Genomic DNA, 25,250 nt, shown 5'->3' with positions numbered 1-25,250 from the left:
GAAAAAAACCATGTTCTTTGGAAGATCTATCTCGTGTCTGGTACTGCATGGTTCCACCCTGCAAGAACTCTGAATCATTCTCTTGAAGCTCATCCTCTTCATCATAAATGATCAATTAATTTATATATATATATATATATATATATATATATATATATATATATATATATAAAAGATATAGATATAAAGTGTTATAGTTTCAAAATACAAGATGACCTTACATTAATGTTAATTTAATTAAATAGATGAAATTGACTTTATTTAATAAATATTAAAATTTAATTAATTTAAAATAAAATATAAATGACAAATTGAGTCATAAATTTAAATATAAAATTTAAATTATTAATTAAATCTTTTAGAAAATTATGATTTATTTATTTTATTGAACAATTTTTTTATGAATTAGATTATGTAGTTAGTTTGTAAATACAAAGAAAAAGTAAAGTATTTTGATTTTATTCACTTCTTATCAATTTATTGTTTAACTCAATTTATTTTTTCAACTCGAATCAAAATTAAACCAACTTAATCTTTTACTTGTATTCCAAACACATATTTTAAATTTGTTTCAAAAAATTGTAAAAATAAATTGATTTTTTTTTCTTTTAAGATTCCTGAGCTTATCTATTTTATTTTGACGACAAACCTTTTCCTTCATTGTTTTCATACAGAGTGTTACTAATAATAGAAATAATAAATAGAACTTCAAACTGTTTCAAGATTAAGCTAATTTTTTAATAAAAAAAAGTATATTTAAAGGTCAACTTAAAAAATTCATCCTATATATTTCAGAGAATAAAAATATACTTAAACTAAAACTCAAAATCTAAAATTAATCTCTTAAGCAAGGTACAATGGGTACCATGTCTTGTCTCTTTCTCTGATAGCAAAAGTCTTTAAGTTGAGTTTGAAGGCTCCGTCCAAGATTTTCGTTTCACAGGGTTCCAATTAACATCTCTCGCTTCAGGTACTGCTATCACCCCTTTTTATGGCAATTCGGTTCCTCTCTCAATTGTTATGTTGCTTCATTCCTCAGCATTCGTTTGCTTACGCTTTTATTTCGAAATATCATCTAATCATGTACTGAGTTGACTTCTTGTTATACTAAATTTATATCTTTCTTTCTGGGTATGATTAGATTGCAATAAATGTTGTTCTTTGTTGAAAATTTCCCAGACTTAAAATTAGGACAGAATTATGAAGGTAGCATCTAGGATGAATTTGGTAGCATTTTGTACAATGTGTGTGTGACTGGGCAAAGTTTAACTTGCCACAAACTTCTGAGATTTTGTATTGTACTCTTCTTGCTCGGGTCTTACTTTTTGCTTTTTGCTTTCTGGGTATAGCAAATTATTTTGTATTGGTCACCAACGAAGATCTACTCGCTTCAACTAAAACACAAAAAATGGGTAATTTAAATGTCCAATCAGAATAAAAAAGAAATTGGGGGAAATTTAAATAAAAATAAAATTTGGACAATTACCCGGGAGTGAAGATTGGATCCGTAAATCAGCTTGAGTAAATTTGTTAGTAGGTAGGTGCGATGATAATACTTGGTGTGGTTTTGAAATTGACCCTATTTCAGGATCTCTCTCACTGGTCGTTCTTCGTTCTTGCCCTCCTTTCCTTCTTTAAGGTAGCGCTTAAAGCTTATAATCATGAACACGATTGGAGAAAGAATGACAAAGAGAGAGAGCTTTGATGATGACCAGGAAAGTTTATTGAAGAGCGATAATAGTGGAACAGATGATAACCCTAAAATTAACTACAGAGGGTGGAAGGTCATGCCCTTTATTATAGGTGAGGAGGGTTTTGTGATTTTATCGCATTGCTTTTTCTTGTTGGATTTTCTCCTTACACCTCGACTGATTCTTTTGTGTAATTGGCAGGAAATGAGATTTTTGAGAAGCTAGGAGCCATTGGCACTTTATCCAATCTCTTGGTGTATCTTACTACAGTGTTCAACTTGGAAAACATCACGGCTACAAATATTATCAACATCTTCAATGGCAGCACCAACTTTGCTACATTAATAGGAGCTTTTCTGTCTGATGCCTTTTTTGGTCGCTACAAGATATTGGCATTCTGCACAATGGCTTCCTTTGTGGTAAATTGCTACTGCCTGGTGCCTTTTGTTTAGGGATAAACGCAACACTGTTAGGGATATCTGAATTTGTAAAAGCCAACGACAATGAGAAGTAGAAAATGTGATTTAAGATCATCCCAAATAGAAGTAATTCCATTTTAAAATGCATATAGAAAGAAAGATGCTTGGTTTATCTGATTGGCTTGTTTAATTTTTGTCTCGGATATCTTGGTTTCCCTGCTTCATACAGGGTTTGTTTGCAATCCAACTGACAGCGGCGGTAGAGAAGCTGCATCCACCTCACTGTGAAGACTCCCCCACATGCCAAGGGCCAACAGAGGGGCAAATGACATTTCTAAAGACTGGTTTAGGTTTATTGATGATAGGAGCTGCAGGCATTCGACCATGTAACTTAGCATTTGGTGCTGATCAGTTCAATCCTAACACGGATTCTGGGAAAAAGGGGATCACTAGCTTCTTCAATTGGTACTTTTTCACTTTTACTGTTGCTCAGATGATATCCTTAACAATTATTGTCTATATACAGTCCAATGTAAGTTGGGCAGTGGGTCTTGGAATTCCTGCTGCTTTGATGTTTGTATCTTCTATAATCTTCTTCATGGGATCCAAAATGTATGTGAAAGTTAAACCAAGTGGTAGCCCTATAACTAGTATAGTGCAAGTTATAGTGGTTGCAACAAAGAAAAGGAGGCTGAAGCTGCCGGAATATCTATATCCTTCCCTCTTCAATTATGTGGCTCCCAAATCAGTGAATTCTAAACTTCCCTATACATATCAATTCAGGTAAACAACATCAAGCAGTTAGCATTTGCTGTTAGTTATGATAGATTATTGAGAAGTGTTTACCAGATGGCTTATGTTAACAGGTTCCTTGACAAAGCGGCAATCGTGACTCCCCAAGATCAAATAAACCCGAATGGATCTGCTACTGATCCCTGGAATCTTTGCAGTATGCAGCAAGTGGAAGAGGTTAAATGCTTGTTGAGAGTGTTACCCATATGGGTTTCAGGCATTGTGTACTTTGTTGTAATTGTCCAACAGCACACCATTTTAGTGTTCCAAGCCCTTCTATCTGACAGGCGTATTGGGCAAAGCGAGTTCTTGATCCCAGGAGCATCCTACTACGTCTTTTTGATGATTACTGTGGCAATTTGGTTACCCATCTATGACCGAAAAGTTGTGCCCTTACTCCAAAGGCTTACTGGAAAAGAGGGCGGCATCACACTCCTTCAGAGAATGGGTATTGGAATGTTTTTCGCTATACTCAGCATGTTAGTATCTGCTAGGGTTGAGCAGCACCGTAGAACCCTGGCTTTGATTAATCCTCTGGGAGTAACAATAAGAAAAGGTGCAATCTCATCAATGTCAGGTCTGTGCCTGATTCCTCAGCTGATATTAGCTGGATTGGCTGAATCATTCATGACTGTTGCGCAAGTTGAGTTTTACTACAAACAATTTCCTGAGAACATGAGAAGTATTGCAGGTTCTCTTTACTACTGTGGACATGCAGGGTCAAGTTATTTGAGTAGTCTGCTTATTTCAATTATCCATCAAGTCACTGCCAAATCTGAAACTGGGAATTGGTTACCGGAGGATCTTAACAAGGGTAGATTGGATAAGTTCTATTTCCTCATTGCTGCTCTAGAAATTATTAATTTAGGTTACTTTGTGTTATGTGCAAGGTGGTTTAGGTACAAAGGCACGAGCAGCAGTTCTGTCGAACTCGAAAAAGTGACAAGACAATCGGAAAAAAGTGCTAATGGTCTTAATGATTCGAGTCTATAGCTACTGTGTAGAAATAGGCTACAACAACTTTTCATCGAGTGGAACCACAACTAGCAAAGGTTAAAATCAAGATTGAGTATAGTAACAAATATGCAGTCTGTGCTTTTCCCATTAGATAGATACTTTATGTGTAGATGCAATTGACAGATGAGGTGCATTCTTCTTAGAATAGGTGCCTACATCCGAAACTTTTGCCTTGACGCACCTAATGACAGTAAAAGAAAGTATACACTGACATAAACCATTATATTCCTCAATTTGATTCCTACAGATGAAGATAATGATTGTAACCACCTGAAGTTGGTCAGAGTTGGTGGTCTTTCAGCTCATTTTACAGGAAAAGAAAGAAAAATAAGAACAATATTATAGGAAATGTCATTGTTTTTGTAAAATTTTAATTGTACTTTGATTTCTGTAATTGTCACACTATTGTTAAGTGTTAAACCTAGGACGGTTTAGAAGAACATTACAACCCATCTGAAATTTTGAATTACCTGCTCTTGAACTGCTTGTGCATTTAGATAGATTGATACAAATGATGAAACTCTATGATTTGTTTTAAAGTTTTTCGTCACTTTTTTGGTGTAGATTATTCAACGACTCTTACCTGATGGCTAACAATTGTGAACATACTGCGGTTTGTGATGCTCAATGAGGCATTTTCTTTTTAGTTTTAGCAATGTGTTTTTCCGGAAAAAGAACACGAAGCTGGACTTCCAGTCCAATAGCGAAGGACGCTGATCCAGAACAAAAGTATCCACTTCCTTATTCAGCAAAATCCCAACAAATTATATTTACTCATTAAGGTAAATATAGCAAAGGAAGAGCTTCTTTGATCATGTTTCTCAAAACCATTTTTAGACAAGGCCAAAATGGGTGACGATGATAATATTATACTTGATTTTTTCCTCCTTTGAGACAAAAGGTTGAATCTACATTAGACACGGCACCTTGTGATATTTTTGGTATATCAGCTGACACTAATATTCCAATGATTGTTGCTTACTTGTAAAATATACGACTCAGAGCAATAACGTCAACAAAAGCTGAACAAGTTTGAAGTTGTAATGGGAGAAGAAATAAAAGCTAGATTTGTAATACAAAGTTGTTATACACGGTGCACATTGAAAGTTACAATGCAAGCTTACTTGTGAGACAAGAATTAACTTCCTCGAATTTATGGCCTATGATTAGCACTTAGATTAATACAGCTAACCAATTGGGTTCAAAGAAGAGAGACAATTAGAATCTCTAGTACAGAATCGATTGCGCAAAGTAATAGATAAAGAAATCAAATTACAGAATTTTTATAAAAAAAAAAAGAAAAAAAAATAATTACCATTGCAGTACTATAAATACAAAATTCACTTTCTATTGATTTTTGAAGTTATTACGTACATTTAATAGGACTCCTCAACGCAATCTCTTATTCATTTTATGATCATTAACTATTATAATAATTTCCTTGTGGATCAAAGTTTTACCTTGTGCAGTTTTGATCCTTTAATGTATCACCAACTTGTGAGAAAGCTTTTGTCCGTACTTGACTTTTTGTGCATTTGAAACTGTGTATTAAACCCGTAAGAGTACCCTCTCAACACTGCTGCCACATGGTTGGTGGCTATATTTAATTTATATGATAAGCTTTTCCTTAGAAACAATTCACGCTAGAGTTGAAAATATTTAAGCAACAGGTGAAGAGTGAAGACACTGAGAAAGTGAAGTTTGTGGTGTGGTGATTTCATGCAGTGCAGTGAAGACAGAGATATAAGAAGCTACAACCCCCATGTTAGCCTTAATGAGTGGATCTAATAATTGAATGTGTGCTGTAAACGACAGTTAAGTATAACAATCAAAGAAAGAAAGTGGACATGCCTTGTAAAGTCTAACTAAATGCATTTATGTAGGGTAACGTGTCCTAAGTGTGCAAATAAGAGTTTTTTTTATGTCTGTGTCAATTATTTAACCAATTCAAACCCAGCAATATTTAGATCTTGAGAGTGAAACAGACCCAAAACAAAACGACAAAATTGATTTAGATATTCTTCTGGATTTCGAATCAAACCTGTGAGTGGTAATCTGAAAAAACCAGAAAAAGTGCGCGTCATCGAATCATAACTTACCATATGAAGAACACCCGCGCTTTTTTAAGCTAAGGCAATCATGCTCGGAATCTAAGGGTAAGCTCTTATATATATAAAAATACTTTATAAATATAATATATTGCTAGCACATTATACTCACACTTCAGCAATTCAAAATATCTATCTCAAGAGTTATATAAGACTTATTCACCTTTCAATATAATCACCGATATAAATCAATTTAAATATAACATTTCAAAACCAATTTTCTTATCAAACTCAAAGAATTAAGTATGCTCTTTTGTAATTTCGTAAGTATCTAACTTCAACAAATTTTAGTCAACTCATTAATAATTTATGAAAATTACTTAACTTCTTTTATCTTTTAATACTTGGTTCTTCAAAGTACCCACCCTACCTTAACACACACAAAAATATTCAAAAATTCATGATTTATCTATAAAGAATTTGATTCAAACAAATATATAATTTAAAACATTCATCAACCCCAATTTATTTTTCACAATCATATTTCACATGCATATACAAGTCCAACTTTGACCATGCCAATAACTCAAAATCTTCGTAGAAAATTAAATGTTTATCAATTGAAAAATTAATTAGTTGGTAACCAACTCTTTATAGTCTACAGTAGAGTCAAATTAAAAAATATTATTTAACTCAAAATCTTAAAAAAATTAAAGAGATAATTTTTTTACATAAATAAATACATAATTTAATATATATATATATATATATATATATATATATATATATATATATATATTGAACAATAAAATCTTTATTTTTCATCTATTTTAAACTCTTTAATTAACAGTTATATTAAAAAAAAATTGTTCCTGGAAGGTTATATTTATTATAGAATTTGTTCAGAGAGCTTTACCTTAAATGACTTTAGAAAAATAATGATAATATGAATTTTTTTATAAATTAAATTATTTTATATGTATGTTAATATATAGAAACTCTTTATGCGTATTTTTTATAAGTTTTTTTAACCTGTTCGTAAGCTATTTTAATTTATAAAAAATATGTTTCATTTTTTAAATTTCTCTTTCTTGGAAATATTTTACAGACAAACTTTTCTTAAGAAACTTATATGCTTATTCTTCATGTGAAAATGAGCTTAAATAAAATAAATTACTCAAAATAATTAAGACTTCTTACTTACAATTGACTAATTAAAAAATATGAACTAGTATTGTTTAATTTAATTTATTTTATTTATATCACGGTTATTTTTATTTATGAAATATAATTTTAAGATCATTTTTATTTATTATTAGATTTAAATATGACAAATAATATAAAAGTACATTATTATAAAACTATATAAATTTAATATGTTTTCAGTTTCTTTAAGATGAGTGGTTTTCTACTTTAATCCCATTTCCTTTGCTTTGTTATTTTTTTAAAATTAAAAATTACCACCTTTTCGTGTTGTATTAAATGATATTAATTAACTATATATGACAACTCCAAATAATCCAAACTATGTCATCCATAAAAATTGTAAGAATTCTTAAAATAAATATTACCTTCTATAATACTACCACAACTTAAAAACTGCAATTTAAAATTTTGGAGATATATATATAAACTAAAACCAAAATTTACACACTTTATATAAAAAAAATTATTTCAAATTTTATAAAGACTACACACCCTAAACCGTGACACAAAACATGTATAAAAAAAGTCCTCTATGTATGATGGTACAATAATATAGTACATTGATGATAAACATATTCAAGCAAATTATATATTATTAGAAAATTTTTATGCTTAACCAAGATTCAGGTTTCTATTATATTATTGGTTTTCAGAATAGCTTATTAATAGTTCTTTTTCTCGATAACTAATAAATTAAACATTTATTATTAAAATAGGTATCATTATTATTTAAAAATTGAAATTTAAAGTGATTTAAATATTTTTTTTCTCTAATTTTTAAAATGTTTTTTAAAAATAAAATTATGATGGATCACGCACTTCAAAGGAGATAATAATTTTATAATTGAATTTGATATCAAAATACTATAATTGAAGTGTGAGTACCTTAAAAGAGAAAACTTTGACTTAAATTGAAATACGCATCTAACACTTTGAACAAAGAATGATTAGGTAAGAAAATATGATAGAAGTGGTTGTTGTACGTGTTCTTATGACCCTTCTTACAATTTAAAATTTTGTGTCATATTTATTTTACACTTGCATGAATATTTGATAGAGACAGACTTTATGAAAAAATTTTAAATCAACAAATATTTGTGGATATGTATGGATGTTTTAGGAAAAAAATTATTACAAAATGCAGTTAATTTATACCTTTTTTCTATGTATTCTAAGTTTTCAACTTAAGAAAATAATTTAAAAACTTACCCCAAAATAAAATATTCTATTGTAAAATTTATTTTTTGCAAGCTTTTTTATTTCTAATTAAATGTTTAAATCTTTTCGTGGATGAAAAGAAGTTCTAACTATTTATAGGATTGGATTGAATTCGAATTCAATCCAAAATAATTTAATTTATTAGATTTGTCATATATTATCATGTATTTTTTTAATTTTATTTATCACTATTATCTTTTTAAATTCAATCGTACGTCTAAATTTAGTTCCGATTTATTAAAATACGTTCGATTCTATATGTTGATACCTGGTCATATGATAGCTGTCCCTACTCTATTAACAAACTCAGTTTAAATACCCAAAACATCCCTCATCCATTAAAAATTTATCTAAAATTAATTTCTGAATATCCTTAAATACATGCTTCTTTTCATCATTCTGATATCTATTGAATTATGAGAGAAATTCAAAAATATTTCGACCGAAAGTTAACACATATCATGAGATTGGAACAAAATATAAATATTTTTTTCTCAACAATTTATTTAAAATTTTATAATTTATAAGTTAATCAAAACAAAAAAGTGAATAATATATTAATGCTCTGAAATTTGTATTGGGTAATTTTATTATTTTATCACTAACATTTATTGTCATGACATATATATTCGAATAAGCTATTATCAGTCTTTAAAAAAGAAATTCATCAAGTATGAATTTGACTCATTTATATAATTAAATATAACATCAAATTTAACTCTTTTATTTATTACAAAAAAAGTTACTTCATTAGACTTCTACCAAGAAAGAATAACATTTCAAAACTATCCTAATCTTCAAGTTTTTTCTTAGGTTATTAAATTATTAGATGTGACCCACTAATTCAGATTATATTAACATTAATTTTAAAGCGAAATCACACATTTATTTCAGCATCAACCACACAAAAAAAAAGTAAGGTCTTAGCATTGATATTTATATAAGAACTTCACTACTTTCCTTCTCATGTCGTGTTCAACTTTCAATACCCAACACCAAAATCACATTTTCTTTTCCCTACTGTGAAGGAACAACAGAGTTCATACACAGAATTCTGAACAAATGGGAGCTGAAGAGGCAGAGAGAACAAGTACGGAGACAATGGAGAAAGAAAGTACAGAGAACAGTGAGAAACATGTGACAGACAGTGATCCTAAGATTAACTACAGAGGATGGAAGGCTATGCCCTTTATCATAGGTAAGGAATGAGAATCTTGTACATTTTGTGTGTTTGTGTGTCGTGTTTTTACGTTTTGAATGATTTGTGTGTGTAATTTGCAGGAAATGAAACTTTTGAGAAATTGGGAGCCATTGGAACCTTAGCCAACCTCTTGGTCTATCTCACCACTGTGTTCAACCTGAAGAACATCACAGCCACAAATATAATCAACATCTTCAGTGGCAGCACCAACTTTGCTACCATGATAGGTGCCTTCATATCAGACACATACTTAGGTCGCTACAAGACAATAGGATTCTGCACTTTCACTTCATTTTTGGTACAACTTCAACCCTCATGCTCTGCCATCACCAAGTATCTGATATTATGTCCCAAAAAGCCACAGTTTACAGAAAAACTTACACATCTACATCAATTACTTGTATAGTATAGCAGTAATACATATGGTTGAGCCTTTGTAATTGTTTCACCTGCATCTGAACAGGGATTGCTTGTGATACAACTTACAGCAGTGTTTAAGAATCTGCATCCACCTCACTGTGGAAAGGAGAGTAAAACATGCAGAGGACCAACTTCAGGGCAAATGGCTTTTCTATTGGCTGGATTTGGTTTGCTGTTGGTGGGTGCTGCTGGAGTGAGACCATGTAACTTAGCATTTGGAGCTGATCAGTTCAATCCCAAAACAGATTCAGGGAAGAAAGGGATCAACAGCTTCTTCAATTGGTACTTTTTTACCTTCACTTTTGCCCAGATGGTGTCTTTAACACTAATTGTGTATGTACAGTCAAATGTGAGCTGGGCAATAGGGTTGGGAATTCCTGCAGCTTTGATGTTCATATCTTGTATAGTCTACTTCATGGGGGCCAAAATTTATGTCAAGGTTAGACCAAGTGGTAGCCCCATCACTAGTATTCTGCAAGTTTTGGTTGTTGCAATCAAGAAAAGGAGTTTACAACTACCTGCACAACATCAAACCATTTCCCTTTTCAACTATGTGCCTCCAAAAAGCATTAACTCTAAGCTCCCTTACACCTTTCAGTTCAGGTAACTACATCAAGCTTAACTTTTTACTTCACCAATTTCTGGGTCGATAATTGGATTAGTTATTTGTTTTGGGAACAATGGAGAAGCATTGCAATTATTTGTGAAAATGATATGTATATTAACCAAGTCCTAAGTTTCTAACTGAAGTGAGTATTACATGAATAGGTTATTGGATAAAGCAGCCATTGTGACCCCACAGGATAAAATAAACCCAGATGGATCTGCAGGAAATCCATGGAACCTTTGCAGCATACAGCAAGTGGAGGAGGCAAAATGTGTGGTGAGGGTATTACCCATATGGTTATCAGCCATTTTGTACCACATAGTTATTGTCCAAAATCACACCCTTCTTGTGTTTCAAGCCCTTCAATCCGACAGGCGTGTCGGACACAGTAACTTCAAAATCCCCGGTGCATCCTACATTGTGTTCTTGATGTTGAGCATGACCTTATGGCTACCAATCTATGATAGAATATTGGTCCCTTTCCTCCGTAGATTCACCGGAAAAGAGGGTGGCATCACACTCCTCCAGAGAATGGGAATTGGCATTTTTTTCTCTGCACTGTGCATGCTAGTGGCAGCATTTGTTGAAAAGCATAGAAGAAACTTGGCTCTGACCCACCCCATAGGAATGCAACCCAGAAAAGGTGCTATTTCATCTATGTCAGGTCTATTGTTAATTCCTCAGTTAGCACTTGCTGGTTTATCTGAGTCATTTACTGCGGTTGGACAAGTTGAATTATACTATAAACAATTCCCTGAGAACATGAGAAGCATTGCAGGGTCACTTTTCTACTGTGGCCTGGCAGGGTCCAGTTATTTGAGCACTCTTCTCATCACAATTGTTCACAATAGCAGCGCCAAATCTTCCTCGGGGAATTGGTTACCAGAAGATCTTAACAAGGGGAGATTGGATTTGTTTTATTACATGCTTGCTGCTCTAGAAATCATGAATTTGGGTTACTTTATATTGTGTTCAAAATGGTTCAGGTATAAGGAAAACGATAGCAGTAGCCTTGAACTCAAACAAGTACCCAAACAATCTGAAATTGGTGTTTAACCACTAAGTTAATTCAGGTCTAATTATAATGATATTAATATTAAGTGATTGGTAGTTCTTTTTAGACAAAAACCGAGCAGCGATTCTATACATGCTTCTTTTACAACTACTCATATTTTTTTGGTTTGCATGAGTATTTCTTTTCGAAAATAATTCTGACTAGGATACTGTGGAACTTTGTATGGATAAATTTTTCAACAAGAAGTTCAATTTATCACTGAAGATTAGAAGATCAATTCTCCTCTTTCTTATATTGAAAGAAACTTTCTTTTATTCTCAAGTTACAACTTCACACATTATTATTTTATTATATTATTTTTTATATATATTGTTTTTACTTTAATATAATATTATATTTTGAAAACCATAATTAAATGAATGTAGAGAGAAAAAGTTGTAACTTTTTGTAAAATAATAATAATTTAATTTGATAAGAATATTTATATGATGCTTTACAAAAATAAATCATCTTATTTAATCATCAGGACTTTAATATGTTTAAATAAGACATTTTTTATATGCAATACTTTATTTTATATTTATTGCAATTATATCAAAGACTTGTTTAATGGTGAATATCAAATAAGACACAATAACTACTTCTAATTTGTTCTTTGATAAAATATAATTAATTTATCTTATTATCCATAATTATTAGTTTAGTGTAAATTCTTTAGTGCGAAGAGATTTAAGTCAAACAAATAATTAATATATATATATATATATATATATATATATATATATATATATATATATATAATGGTTAAATATGTTTTTATTTTTTAAACTTATATGTCAATTTCCAAACATTAAAAATGAATAGCTTTTCTAACAATTTGCATGAAATTCTTTTAACATGATAAATGACTTTTCATGATAGTATTTAAGTTGTTTACATTATTTGACATGTTTTAACTTCAAATATCAGTCTAGGACACTGTTTAACACATAAAAAAAGTAAAAAAAAAAAAATGTTATCATTGTATTTGGTTAAAGAGATTATATCTATTCATTTTTAAAGTTTAGACCATAACATAAATATATCAAAGTTTGAAAAAGGACAAATTTTAATTTCACATTCAAGTTTAAAAAAAAAAACATATTTAACTCTATATTCAAACTATGTTTCATACTGTTTTTAAATATGAATTTACTTCAAGATTAACATATATGGAATTTATTCTCAAAACACATTCGTAGATTTATTTTAAAGAATTATGTAATCAAGATCATAATTTAACCATGTTACCTTGAAAATTATCATTATTTGTTTTCAACATTATCTGAGTTGAACTATGTTGAGATCATCTTATTTCATAAATATTTTTTAATTGATTCATATTAATATTGATTAGGATTGACAAGAGAACGCATTTTTTTATAGGGTTTTTTGGAAACCTAGATCTTGTGTTATATTATATATTTTCTTGTTTTCTTAAGAGATTCTTGTAAAATTTGATAGATTCTTGTAAAGTTTGATAATTAATGAATTTGTTTGATCAAATTGATTAAGCAATTAGTTCATACAATTGTTTATCTGAATTGAACTTATATTGTATTTGAAAACTTAAAGAACAGTATCATTGAAAATAACATTACTTAAATTTGAAACCAGTTTTCTTTGAAGAGTTAATTAATTCAAAGTTTGTTTTTCATTTATCTGTAAATAGTTTATAAATTTTCTCAGAGGTTCAATTCACCCCTCTTGAACTTAGTTCACAATTCTAACTTTTTTTTTTGGAACACTCGATGGTTTAGCGTTTGAGAGTTACGTCCATTGCTCAATTTTGTTTTTCCATCATTTTTATCGAGTTAAATATATTTTTTATCCTTTAATATTCAAAAAAAATTTGAAAGAGTTTTTCTTTAAAATTTTGAATCAATTTAGTCTCATATTTTTATATATGTGTAAATTTAGTTTTTTTAACCGAATTTTGTTAAGGTTATTTAAGATTTGAAATGCATTTCTCAGTTGAAGTAAAAATATGTCAAACTGTGTAAACAACTCAAAAGTTATCATATATGTCAAATTCAACAACTCAAAAATTATTATGAAACGTATTTGAAACATCAAATAAAATTAATAAAATTTGGTTAAAAAGACTAAATTCATACATTTTTAAAGTTAAATAACTAAATTGAGTCAAAATTTTAAAGAGAAACTAATTTTTATTTTTACTAAAAATTAAGTAACACATAGATATTTAATCCATTTATATTTGGTTGAAACTTGAGAATTTTCTATCAAAACATGAATTATGTAATAGACAATGCGTGTCTGTTGAAATTGCAATTAAAAGACACACCAATCATTCACTAAAGACAATAGTTTTAGATATTTTCTTGATGATCTTCACTCCAATCAATATAATAAGTAGACTTTTTATGTTAATGGTTCACTTTACGTAAGAAGTACAACTTTTCATATTGCTTTAACTGAAGTTAATTTTTTTGATTGACATAAAAGTAAAATAATTATCATAGAAAATATTATCTAATTGTGAATTACATAAATAGGTATCTCATAACTGGAAGAACAACTCTTTTAAAGAATAAGTGATTTTAAATATATAGTTTTTTTTTATTTCACTTCTTTTAAAATTATATTAAAGTAATTTTATAAATACATAATAATGAGATTATTCTTTTATTTATGATGAAGTTATGTTTATCACATCACTTTTGTGCTTTTTAATTTACACCAACATGGTACTTACGGATATAATTTTAAATTTTCTTTTAGTTACATTTAAAATTACTTTATATTAAATTTTTTTGTGTAATTGAATTATGTAATAGATAATGCGTATTTGTTGAAATTGCAATTAAAAGACACACCAATCATTCATTAAACACAATAGTTCTAGATATTTTCGCGATGATCTTCACTCCAATCAATATAATAAGTAGATTTTTTACGTTAATGGTGTAAGAAGTACAAACTTTTCTGTTGCTTGAACTTATATGTCAATTATGAGACTATTCTTTTATTTAGGATGAAGTTATGTTGATCACTTTTGTGCTTTTTAATTTACACTAAAACGATACTTAATGGATATAATTTTAATACTTTTAGTTAAATTTAAAATTATTTTTGATTAATTTATTTAATTATAATTGAAGTTATATATATATATATATATAATTAATATATAATTAATATATTAACTAATTTATATATATATTAATTTATTTGATTCAAATTGGTGTCACTTTCAAGTTTATATATATATATATATATATATATATATATATATATATATATATATATATATATATATATATATATATATATATATATATATATATATAGGGATGGCAACAGGACGGGGCGAGGATGGGTTTTACTATCTCATACCCATCCCCATAAAAAAAATTCATTGTTAAAAAGGATCTGTCTAATTATCTTAACCACAAAGGGATCCGAATTGATTAATGAGTTTTTCACTTACTTAATGTGAATCTCGAAGGAGTCTTTAAGGTTTAAAACTCAATTAATCAATTTCGCAGTTCTGGGTTAATGGACTGTTTAAATCAATCAAGAAAGATTAAGAGAGAGAAGAAAGAATCAAGACACACAATTTATACTGGTTCGATTCAATGCGAATCTACATCCAGTCTTCTCCTAAGTAACACACTTAGGAGGATTCCACTAAACAGAAAGGTTCCAAGAATTACAAGCACACCTATGTAATTCTAACCCCCAAAACCCAAGAACTTGATTCAACAATCAAGAACTCCCCCTAAGAGCAATGCATCCACACAATTGCACCTAGGTCCACACTTCAAACACTGAAGCAACTGTAATCAGAAAATACAGAAAACAAAACAAGAAAGAATACACCTAAGCTGTGCATATTTGACTTGATGCTCCTTGAATCAAGCAAGATCCATCATGGTAGAATCAACCATCAATTCTTCTTGGATCTGTACTTGAGTTATCTTGCAGAATCTTCTGAAACTTTGTGTCTCTCAGATGGCTCTATCTCAGATGAAGACTGCGTGATCTTTCTAATTTTTTTAGACCCAAAACAGATTCCAAAACAGCTTTTATACAAAGGTTTTTGCTGTCACTAATTCGATTAGCAATTTACCTAATCGATTATCGTGAGTATACTTTCACTTACTTTGTACCATACTCACAGCTAATCCATTAGTTAAAAAACTAATCATATGCAGAATTACACAGCAGGCCTGAAATACATTTGATAAAGAGAAGCTAATTGCCTAATGCATATCCTAACTTAACCAAGCTATGTTTTATCCTAGATCAGTAGACATCATCAAAACTGTTCTTCATTTATGGATGAAAGGCTCCCCCTTCCAACAATCTCCCCCTTTTTGATGAAGTCCAAAACATGGACTGTGATAAGCCTACCTGCAGCACATTAAGCAAACAACAACAGCAGTACAGGCACACAAAGCAAACAACAGCATAGGCATATAACAGATATCATTTTCATTACATACTCCCCCTACCAATAAACCATCAATATATCAAATTCTCCCCCTTTTTGGACATTAGCAAAAAAATCAGACAGATTTAGGATGCAATACAGGACAGTAGGAAAATTGTATCTAAACAGCGCAACAATGTAAGAGATGCAGCAGGAGATAATGCATAACAACCAGAATAACAACCAGAATGCATAACAATTTCGCATAATGGATTAGCGGGTTCCTTTTGAGAAATTAAGTAGCAACTATGTGATGCAGAACTTAACACAGACTAAGCTTCAGACAGAACACGATAATGGATTAAGGCCAAGGTTAGGCAAGCAGCTACACAGTTTGAACACAGTAGGCATACAAAGTATGACAATACCAACAACGCAACATGTGAAATCAGTAGCGCAGGTTAACATCAGAGTGCAGACAGCCATAAATCAAATCAACAATTAAGTATTGCAATATCAGTTTAAATCAGTTGCAATATCACAATAGAAGAGGAACTTTTCACCTTGGCAATGCCTAAAATTTGACCTTTGTTATTAACACCTCTTGTAACATGACCAATAATTGGCTTTGTAAGATATCCTACAGAAGTTCTTCACATCTCCTTTCATGTGTCTTGAGCATCCATTATATAAAAGCTACATTGTTTTCCTTGCATCAAGACACACCTGAAACAAAGATTAAAGAGAAGATGCAGGTACCCAATTGAACTTGGGTCCTTTCATGTTAGTGGTTTGAGGTGTTCCTTTAGGTACCCATTTGTACTCTCCTTTAGGGACCTCACAATTTTTAAAGTAGCAGGAATTAGAAAAATGGCCAGGTTCAGAACAATAAGTGCAGATAATAGAGGATGGTTTACTAATGTTGAGGAAATTTCTACACGATAATCGATTAGAGTTGCCACTGTAACCAATTCCCTCTTTATTCAGCACACTCCTTTGAGATCCTAGTACAGCATCTAGGTTGGATCTTCCTAGGGTAAATTTTGAGAGAGTTTTCATCAAATACTCTATCTTTTCTAGCTGTCCTGGGCAGTGCTCACATCTGGACCTAGGATGCTTTTCAGATTTTTCTAATTTCTCCAAGCAAGTTATTAGATTCTCATTTTCCTCTTCTAACTGTTTTATCCTACCCTCAAGCCATTTAATCTTTCCTTTACGCTTGTTATTTGACTTTTGCAGTTTTGTAGCTTCCTTATGCAGTTCATTAAATGCATCAAGCAGTTCATAGTAATTATTTTCCTCATGTTCAGATGTGAAACTACTCACACTGCTTTTGGATGATTCTGCTTTAGCCATCAGACACAGATTATTTTCCTCTTCAGTGTTGTCATCAGATTCACTGGATGTGCTGGAATCATTTTCTTCCCAGGCAATGTAGGCTTTCTTTTTCTTCAGGTGCTTCTCTGCCTCATTTTTCTCTTCCAGTTTCTGCTTCATCTTCAGCACAGGGCAATCTGCCTTGATGTGTCCTGTCTTGCCACACTCATAGCAGGTTTGAGTTCCAGATCTGGACTGCTTCTTGTTTCCTGCATGACTGTTATTAGTTTTATTCTTATACTTCAGAAATTTTGAGAAATTTTTCACCATTAGTCTCAAGGCTTCACTGCCAGAGTTGTAATCATCATTAGAGTCATCTACAGTTTCTGCTTTCTTCAGTTTTGCTGCAGATTTTACAGCACTCTTCAAGGCTATTGTGTGCCTCTTTTCTCCATCCTCTTCTTCCTTGAGTCTTTCAAGCTCTAATTCATGTTCCCTCAATTTTCCAAAGAGAGTGGCTATGCTCATGCTAGTGAGATCTCTAGATTCAGAAATTGCTGTCACTTTGGGCTGCCATGTCCTATTTAAGCTCTTCAAAATTTTGATATTGAGTTCCTCTTTATCAAAGGTCTTGCCAAGAGCTAGGAGGTGATTTACTATATGTGTAAATCTTTTCTGCACATCACAAATGTTTTCTCCAGCCTTCATTCTGAACATCTCATACTCTTGAATGAGAGTATTCTTCCTTACCCTTTTGACTTTATTCGTGCCCTCATGGGTTACTTCCAAGACATCCCACATTTCTTTGGCTGATTCACACACAGATACCCTGTAAAATTCATCCAAAGTTAGTGCAGAAGATATAATATTTTTGGCTCTAACATCATAGTGTGCCATCTTATTCTCATCAGGGGTCCATTGTGAGAATTCTTTAGGAAAAGTCTTTCCATCCACTATTTTAATTGGTTTAAAAGGTCCATTTACCACTGCATCCCATACCCCTTTGTCTACTGATTCAAGAAAGATTTTCATTCAAATTTTCCAGAAGGGATAGTTTTCCCCTGCAAACAGAGGGGGCCTGTTAATGGATGCCCCTTCAACAAAGGTTTGAGATGTATTAGACATAACAGGATCTTTCTAATCGATTAGCGTGCGATTAACCAGCTCTGATACCAATTGTTAAAAAGGATCTGTCTAATTATCTTAACCACAAAGGGATCCGAATTGATTAATGAGTTTTTCACTTACTTAATGTGAATCTTGAAGGAGTCTTTAAGGTTTAAAACTCAATTAATCAATTTCGCAGTTCTGGGTTAATGGACTGTTTAAATCAATCAAGAAAGATTAAGAGAGAGAAGAAAGAATCAAGACACACAATTTATACTGGTTCGATTCAATGCGAATCTACATCCAGTCTTCTCCTAAGTAACACACTTAGGAGGATTCCACTAAACAGAAAGGTTCCAAGAATTACAAGCACACCTATGTAATTCTAACCCCCAAAACCCAAGAACTTGATTCAACAATCAAGAACTCCCCCTAGGAACAATGCATCCACACAATTGCACTTAGGTCCACACTTCAAACACTGAAGCAACTGTAATCAGAAAATACAGAAAACAAAACAAGAAACGAATACACTTAAGCTGTGCAGATTTGACTTGATGCTCCTTGAATCAAGCAAGATCCATCATGGTAGAATCAACCATCAATTCTTCTTGGATCTGTACTTGAGTTATCTTGCAGAATCTTCTGAAACTTTGTGTCTCTCAGATGGCTCTATCTCAGATGAAGACTGCGTGATCTTTCTAATTTTTTTAGACCCAAAACAGCTTTTATACAAAGGTTTTGTTGTCACTAATTCGATTAGCAATTTACCTAATCGATTATCGTGAGTATACTTTCACTTACTTTGTACCATACTCACAGCTAATCCATTAGTTAAAAAACTAATCATATGCAGAATTACACAGCAGGCCTGAAATACATTTGATAAAGAGAAGCTAATTGCCTAATGCATATCCTAACTTAACCAAGCTATGTTTTATCCTAGATCAGTAGACATCATCAAAATTGTTCTTCATTTATGGATGAAAGGCTCCCCCTTCCAACATTCATCCCCATCCCCATACCCAAACCCAACGAGTATCAACATTTTGTCTCATCTCATCCCCACCGGGTAATGGGTATAATCTCGTATCCATACCCATACCCATTTTCTTACTACTTTATATTTATTTTAATTATTTTTTTCAAAATAATAAAAAATTACAGTAAAGGAAACACAAAATTATCTAATATTCAATATTATGATGATGGATGTTTCTTCGATATCAAATACTTTGAAATAAATTATAATTGTTTACATTTTAAATTAGAATACCAAATAAAATTTCATGAGAACCGAAACATTTATTAAATTTGCAAATATTAGTGAAACCTAGTTGATAAAATTGAAAAATATTTTTTAAAAAATATAAAAGAAAAAAAAATATTCAAATTAAAATATATTTTAAATGTTTGTTTACTTCAATTTTTTAAATTATAATGAATCTCTTTTTTGTACACTAATAAAAGTTATAATGCATCACTTGATCAAAATGACGCAAAGAATAAATATTAAATATAATAATAAAATTTTAACATAGATCTTGTATCTTTTGAACTCCGATATATGTTGAATGGTGATAAAAAAATTCATGACAATTACATTAAATTTTTATATTGTAGTAAATAAAAATTATTTATACAATTATAGTTAAAAAATTAAAGTGTGATTGTAATGAGTTAGAAAATAAAAAATAATTAGATAAAATTTATTGAAGTAGTATTCTACATGATGAAAATAAACAAAAAATAAAAATATTACAAAATTAATAAATGTGTGTCTTATAAACAATTTGGAGACTATTGAAAGAATCGCACAAAGGAAAACAAATATATAATTAAGGGTATAATAAGATGAAAAATATCTTAGAGATCTTAGATTTATGTTATTAAACACTTAAATTGAGAGTATTAAACATTCTCGTGTGCAAGGAAAATATATAATAAATAAAAATATTAAAAAATAATAGAAATATTCAAATGTTGTAATTTTTGTTAATTGACATACATCATTCTAACATAATTACATAATTACTCAATTGAAAGAATCGAGAATTCCCTATACCCATACCTATACCGAGTCAATACAAGAATTTCCCGTCAAAACGGGACAGATTCGGGCAATACCCATGGAGGCAGGTTTATTTGCCATCTCTATATATATAGCATACCCAATCGTCTCAAATTCATTCTAAAATAGAAAATATCTCAATAATGGTAGAAGATATAAGGGGAAAGGGGGTCATGATCACTCCAAACTTTTTAACTATTTGTTTTAATTATGCGTGTTTTAATTTTTTTAAAATTATATGTATTTTTTAAATTTTTTAAATTATAAATATCTTTTTAAATTAGGTAGTAGTATATTCAAAATTAATGGAAATTAAATTAGGTATATTTTTATTTTTTTATTAAGTACAATTTTTAATGTTAATAAATAATAAAACATAAAATCAAATATAATAAAAAAATTATTAAGATATTTTTTATTTTCTCTCGAATCGTATTTTGAGTGTTTCACGTGTTATAAACTTCTCTCACGGTTATCTGTTTTGTTTTTTTGTTATTGAAGAAAAAAAAAGTTAGACACACTCATCATTTATGCCCTCATCTTTCATATATTTCTTTCATTCTTAAAGAAAAAAAAAGGTAACTCTCTCTTGCTTGTCCCACTTGATATGAAATATTTGTTTAATATTTAATACTATTTTTTATCTAATGACTCCTTTGTATATTTTTTTTATAAATATAGAAAAAAAAGTAACGTATTACGGAGTTTATCATAAACAATTTTTAATTGTGACTTGATTATCATAAGTTTATTTTAGTAATTATCTCCCTGGATTTTTAATTAGATTATGATAAATATTTTTTTAGTCTTAACCTTCTTTTTTTAAATAGGTATATTGATGAAAAACAAAAGGAATAAATGCATAATAATGAACAAATGCTTTTGAAGACTTCTGAATCAATCTACATTAATAAAATGAAAGATGAATATTGTTGGGTTATATATATTTTATGTCATATGGGTTATGGTTATAGATATTGTTATTGAGAGATTGTGGTTATATATATATATATATATATATATATATATATATATATATATATATATATGGCATAAATCTTTACACATATAAGGCATTTGACACCAGTTTTACACTAAAACCTTAAGGCAATGATGTTATGGGTCTTTATTCTTATATAGTGTTTAACTTTATCTATTCTATCCAATGACTAACACTTGGACTATTCCCAACAAATATTTTGCAAATAATATGATTATTTACATTGAAAATAACAAATAGTTAAAAATTTTAGTTATGATTCAATTATTGATGAACTCAAGAATATTAAAAAATGATGAGCAATCCTTTATATATGTGTAATTTCTTTTATAGTTATAGTTATAGTTATATTAAATTATATATTTGTTTTTATTGAAGTAGTGTTAGTAATTAAATATATAAATTTTGAGTATATTATTTTGGCTCTCCCAAAAATTTTGGTCAAGATCCACCACTTACCTTGGATGCATGCCCTAGTCGAGGTATAAGGGGAATGATGAATCATCCCCAATGGAGAGTCGATGGTTCGTCTTAGAATCTCGTTGTTCGCTTTGGTCCGCACGATTTTGTCTTGAAAAGGTGCCTCAGAGGATGGAAGGAGAAATGAGTATTTAAATCGCCGAGTCCTAAGCGGTGTCGAACTATTGAACGTAGTAAGAACAGTATAAATTAAATTAAGGTGTAGGTGTAAAAAAAGTAATTATCGATAAAAACGAAATGAAATATCATCAATCTTGACAAAACTTCTTTTTAACACGTTTTCCTTATTTTTCAACTAATTTATTCATTTTATTATTGTTCTTACAAGGTCAAAGTATACCCTGTAAAGTCTCTTAAACAGCTCCAAGGGTTTGTGGATTTGGCTTCAAAGGGAACTTATATTTTGGTCACGAACAAAAGAGGGGGAGGTGCCAGCAAAAGACACTGTGATGTCAAGTCGGTTTGAGGTGTCAAGAAATCAATGCCAGATAAAACGTAATCATGTACTTCGTAAAATATGTCTTTTATACTAGAGTCGTTGACCTTACTTATTTGGGTTTTGGTTCAATTGACCTAATTACCTGTTAATCATAATGAGTTAATTAACCTCATATTTATCTATCTACATTGGGTAGTGATTATGTTGACTTGGTGTATAGTCAAGGTTTGAGCACATGTCGTCCTATAGGGTCAACATGCGTTCGGTTGGGTCGCGTAGTCTCATCAATTCCCTAGGTTGTATACTCTAAAGGATATCTTGCTTATTTACAATATAATAGTCTACCAGTCTTAACATGTTTATATGTTAAAGACTGTGAGGTAGTGATCATGTGCATATAGATACTGATTTCTCCATTTTGTGGTACCTCGACTTATGGTGCTTCAATGGTGCTTTCTACAAAGGAAATTTGTTTTTTTTTTTTGCCCCTATGGGTATAATTATAATAGTTGAAGTTTTACTTTTAAGCATAACTAGTTTAAAGCACTAAAGTACTCATAAAAAAATAGCTTTGCCCTATCTTTTAAGAAAAGAAAACGAAAATATTGTTTCTAGTCATAACTTCTAAATAAAATTTAAAAAATAAATTAACTCATATTATAAAGACGATTTCAACATAAAATTTAAAAAAAGAAACTTAAAAGAGAGTGCTTTTTTTATGAACTTGTTTTGAAATACAACTTACTGACTTTGAACATAGATGAAGAACGCAAGTCTCGTAGTTGATAGCTTTAAAGAGTAAAGTAGGAATGCTTCAATCTCATAATAATTCACATAAAGTAGAGCCTTCATGGTAGCTTCAAAAAGGAGAAAAGTAGGTATGGCTCTTTACCAACCGTTGAATTATTTTTCTACCCCACAATACAGTTGTACAATTTTTTTTTTTTAAATATGAAATATAATGGATATGAGATGGAAATAATATGACAAAATTTATTATAGAAATATCCTTAAATGTGTTTTGTAATTTCTTAAATTTTAGATAAATTAATATTTTATCATAAATTTAAAATATTTTTTATAATTTAAAAACATGTCTCAGTTTATATTCTAAATATGTTTTTGAAGGCTTTACTTTAGTAATTGACTATAACACATATTTTAATTTGTGTTACGTATCCGTATCAGACACGTATTTGTATTTGATACCTTAAGATACTTTACCGATACTTATCAATGAAGTATCTAATATACAAATCAATAATGTTTTTATGATGACAATAATCTATAAATTTTTATGTTGAAAATATTTAACATATTTGATTTTAATTTGGATTCACACAAGAATAATCACATATTTTTCATGTTTTTTAAAAAATTATATATTTTTTAATATACATATATCATTTATCGTATGTCCTATTATTTTCAAAATTAACGTATTAACATATCAGATAGGTGTCGTATCCAATACATATATCATATATGTGTATTATAGGTAATTGATGAATTACTATTTCTTTTAAATTATTTTATAAATTGAGAAGAATTTAATATACCCCTAAAATCTTTTTTTTTCTTTTTCATGTATGTGAGTTAAAAATATCTATGTAAGTTTTTTTCATTATCTATTTCTTTAAGATTTTAAGTTTACTTTTATAACTAGTAAAATAAGGATATTTTTTAGTAAATAAAATTCAAATCATATGTCTTTATTTTGAAAATTCTTTCCTTTATTTTGAAAAATCTTTTATTATTCTTTCTATTTAGTTTTGGAATCAATTTTTGTTTTGAATAGTCAGGGAAAGTCATTCTCAACTAGTTTGATCATTGATTGAAGTTTTGATGCTTTTGGTTGGATCTTTTTAGGTCTTTAGAATACTGATGGTTCTCCTCTTCTTCTAGGTGATTCTTGAACTCAAGTATTTTGAAGGTAAGACAAACTATCTTTGATAAAGTAATAATAGTTTAGTTAACGTTTAGAATTAGAGAACCCACAAATGAGAGTTTTAGCCTAAAGGGGAGCAATTTGTTGTTTGAACAAGAGTTTAACCAATCGAGCTATAGTACATTTTACTCAATTTGAGTTATAAACTTAAGCAAAAGAAACACAATGATTATTCTCTCCTCTCTAGAAACTCCTTGCTAAGAGATTTATTATAGGAAAAAAAATTCAAAAGCAATAAATATCTTAATTGAATTATCACTAAAATGTCAATAAGATATTCAAATTGATATGATATATTGCTTGTTAATTGAAGAGACTCCACTAATAATGAAGATATATTACTCATATAACACTATTAATTTATAGTTTATACTTTTATTTACAATATAAAAAAATTAAAATTATAATTACATACGGATTATAATCCATATATATATATATATATATATATATATATATATATATATATATATATATATAAAATATGAACTTGAAGTTGAAATAATATACGACCATTGTTTTAATATAAGTGTGTAGAACTTATGAATATACGAACATTAAATATTGTTTTTTAAAATTTAAATTAAACTAATAAATAATTACACTTTCAAAAACTTTTATTTTAATTTTGAATAATAATATCTTAACTAATTTTTTTTATCTATTTTTAATCGACCACTTCGATTATTTTTACATTATCACATTATATTATTAAAAAATTAAAATAAATAATTTAAAAATGATAAAAATATGAGTTAAAAATAGATAAAAAAAAAGAATAAAATATCATTATCCGTTTAATTTTGTCTTTCTCCC

The 25,250-nt window shown here is 29.6% G+C and overlaps 2 protein-coding genes across 4 annotated transcripts; both read left to right on the top strand.

The window, feature by feature from the left end:
* Positions 1-815: 815 nt before the first annotated feature.
* On the top strand, positions 816-4,458 carry LOC114178731 (protein NRT1/ PTR FAMILY 2.9-like). 3 transcript variants are annotated; one of them, XM_028064788.2, is made up of 5 exons: positions 816-970; positions 1,640-1,803; positions 1,893-2,110; positions 2,340-2,893; positions 2,977-4,458. In XM_028064788.2, exons 2-5 carry the CDS (start codon positions 1,662-1,664, stop codon positions 3,893-3,895), a joined length of 1,833 nt encoding a protein of 610 aa, XP_027920589.1. In that variant the 5' UTR covers positions 816-970; positions 1,640-1,661; the 3' UTR covers positions 3,896-4,458. The 3 variants fall into 3 exon arrangements, with proteins under 3 accessions (XP_027920589.1, XP_027920591.1, XP_085527721.1); XM_028064790.2 differs by having other exon boundaries at positions 817-970; positions 1,589-1,803; XM_085671595.1 differs by having other exon boundaries at positions 841-970; positions 1,644-1,803.
* Positions 4,459-9,296: 4,838 nt separating this feature from the next.
* LOC114179037 (protein NRT1/ PTR FAMILY 2.11-like) lies at positions 9,297-11,747 on the top strand. The gene is made up of 4 exons (XM_028065230.2): positions 9,297-9,589; positions 9,673-9,890; positions 10,056-10,615; positions 10,781-11,747. Exons 1-4 carry the CDS (start codon positions 9,454-9,456, stop codon positions 11,673-11,675), a joined length of 1,809 nt encoding a protein of 602 aa, XP_027921031.1. The 5' UTR covers positions 9,297-9,453; the 3' UTR covers positions 11,676-11,747.
* Positions 11,748-25,250: the final 13,503 nt, after the last annotated feature.

This window comes from Vigna unguiculata, chromosome 3 (genome assembly GCF_037176805.1).
Source record: "Vigna unguiculata cultivar grain cowpea cultivar isolate G323 ecotype 2 chromosome 3, ASM3717680v1, whole genome shotgun sequence".
NCBI classification, from domain to species: domain Eukaryota; kingdom Viridiplantae; phylum Streptophyta; class Magnoliopsida; order Fabales; family Fabaceae; genus Vigna; species Vigna unguiculata.
The sequence above is the reverse complement of the archived record's forward strand: the minus strand, read 5'-3'. Positions and strand labels throughout refer to the sequence as shown.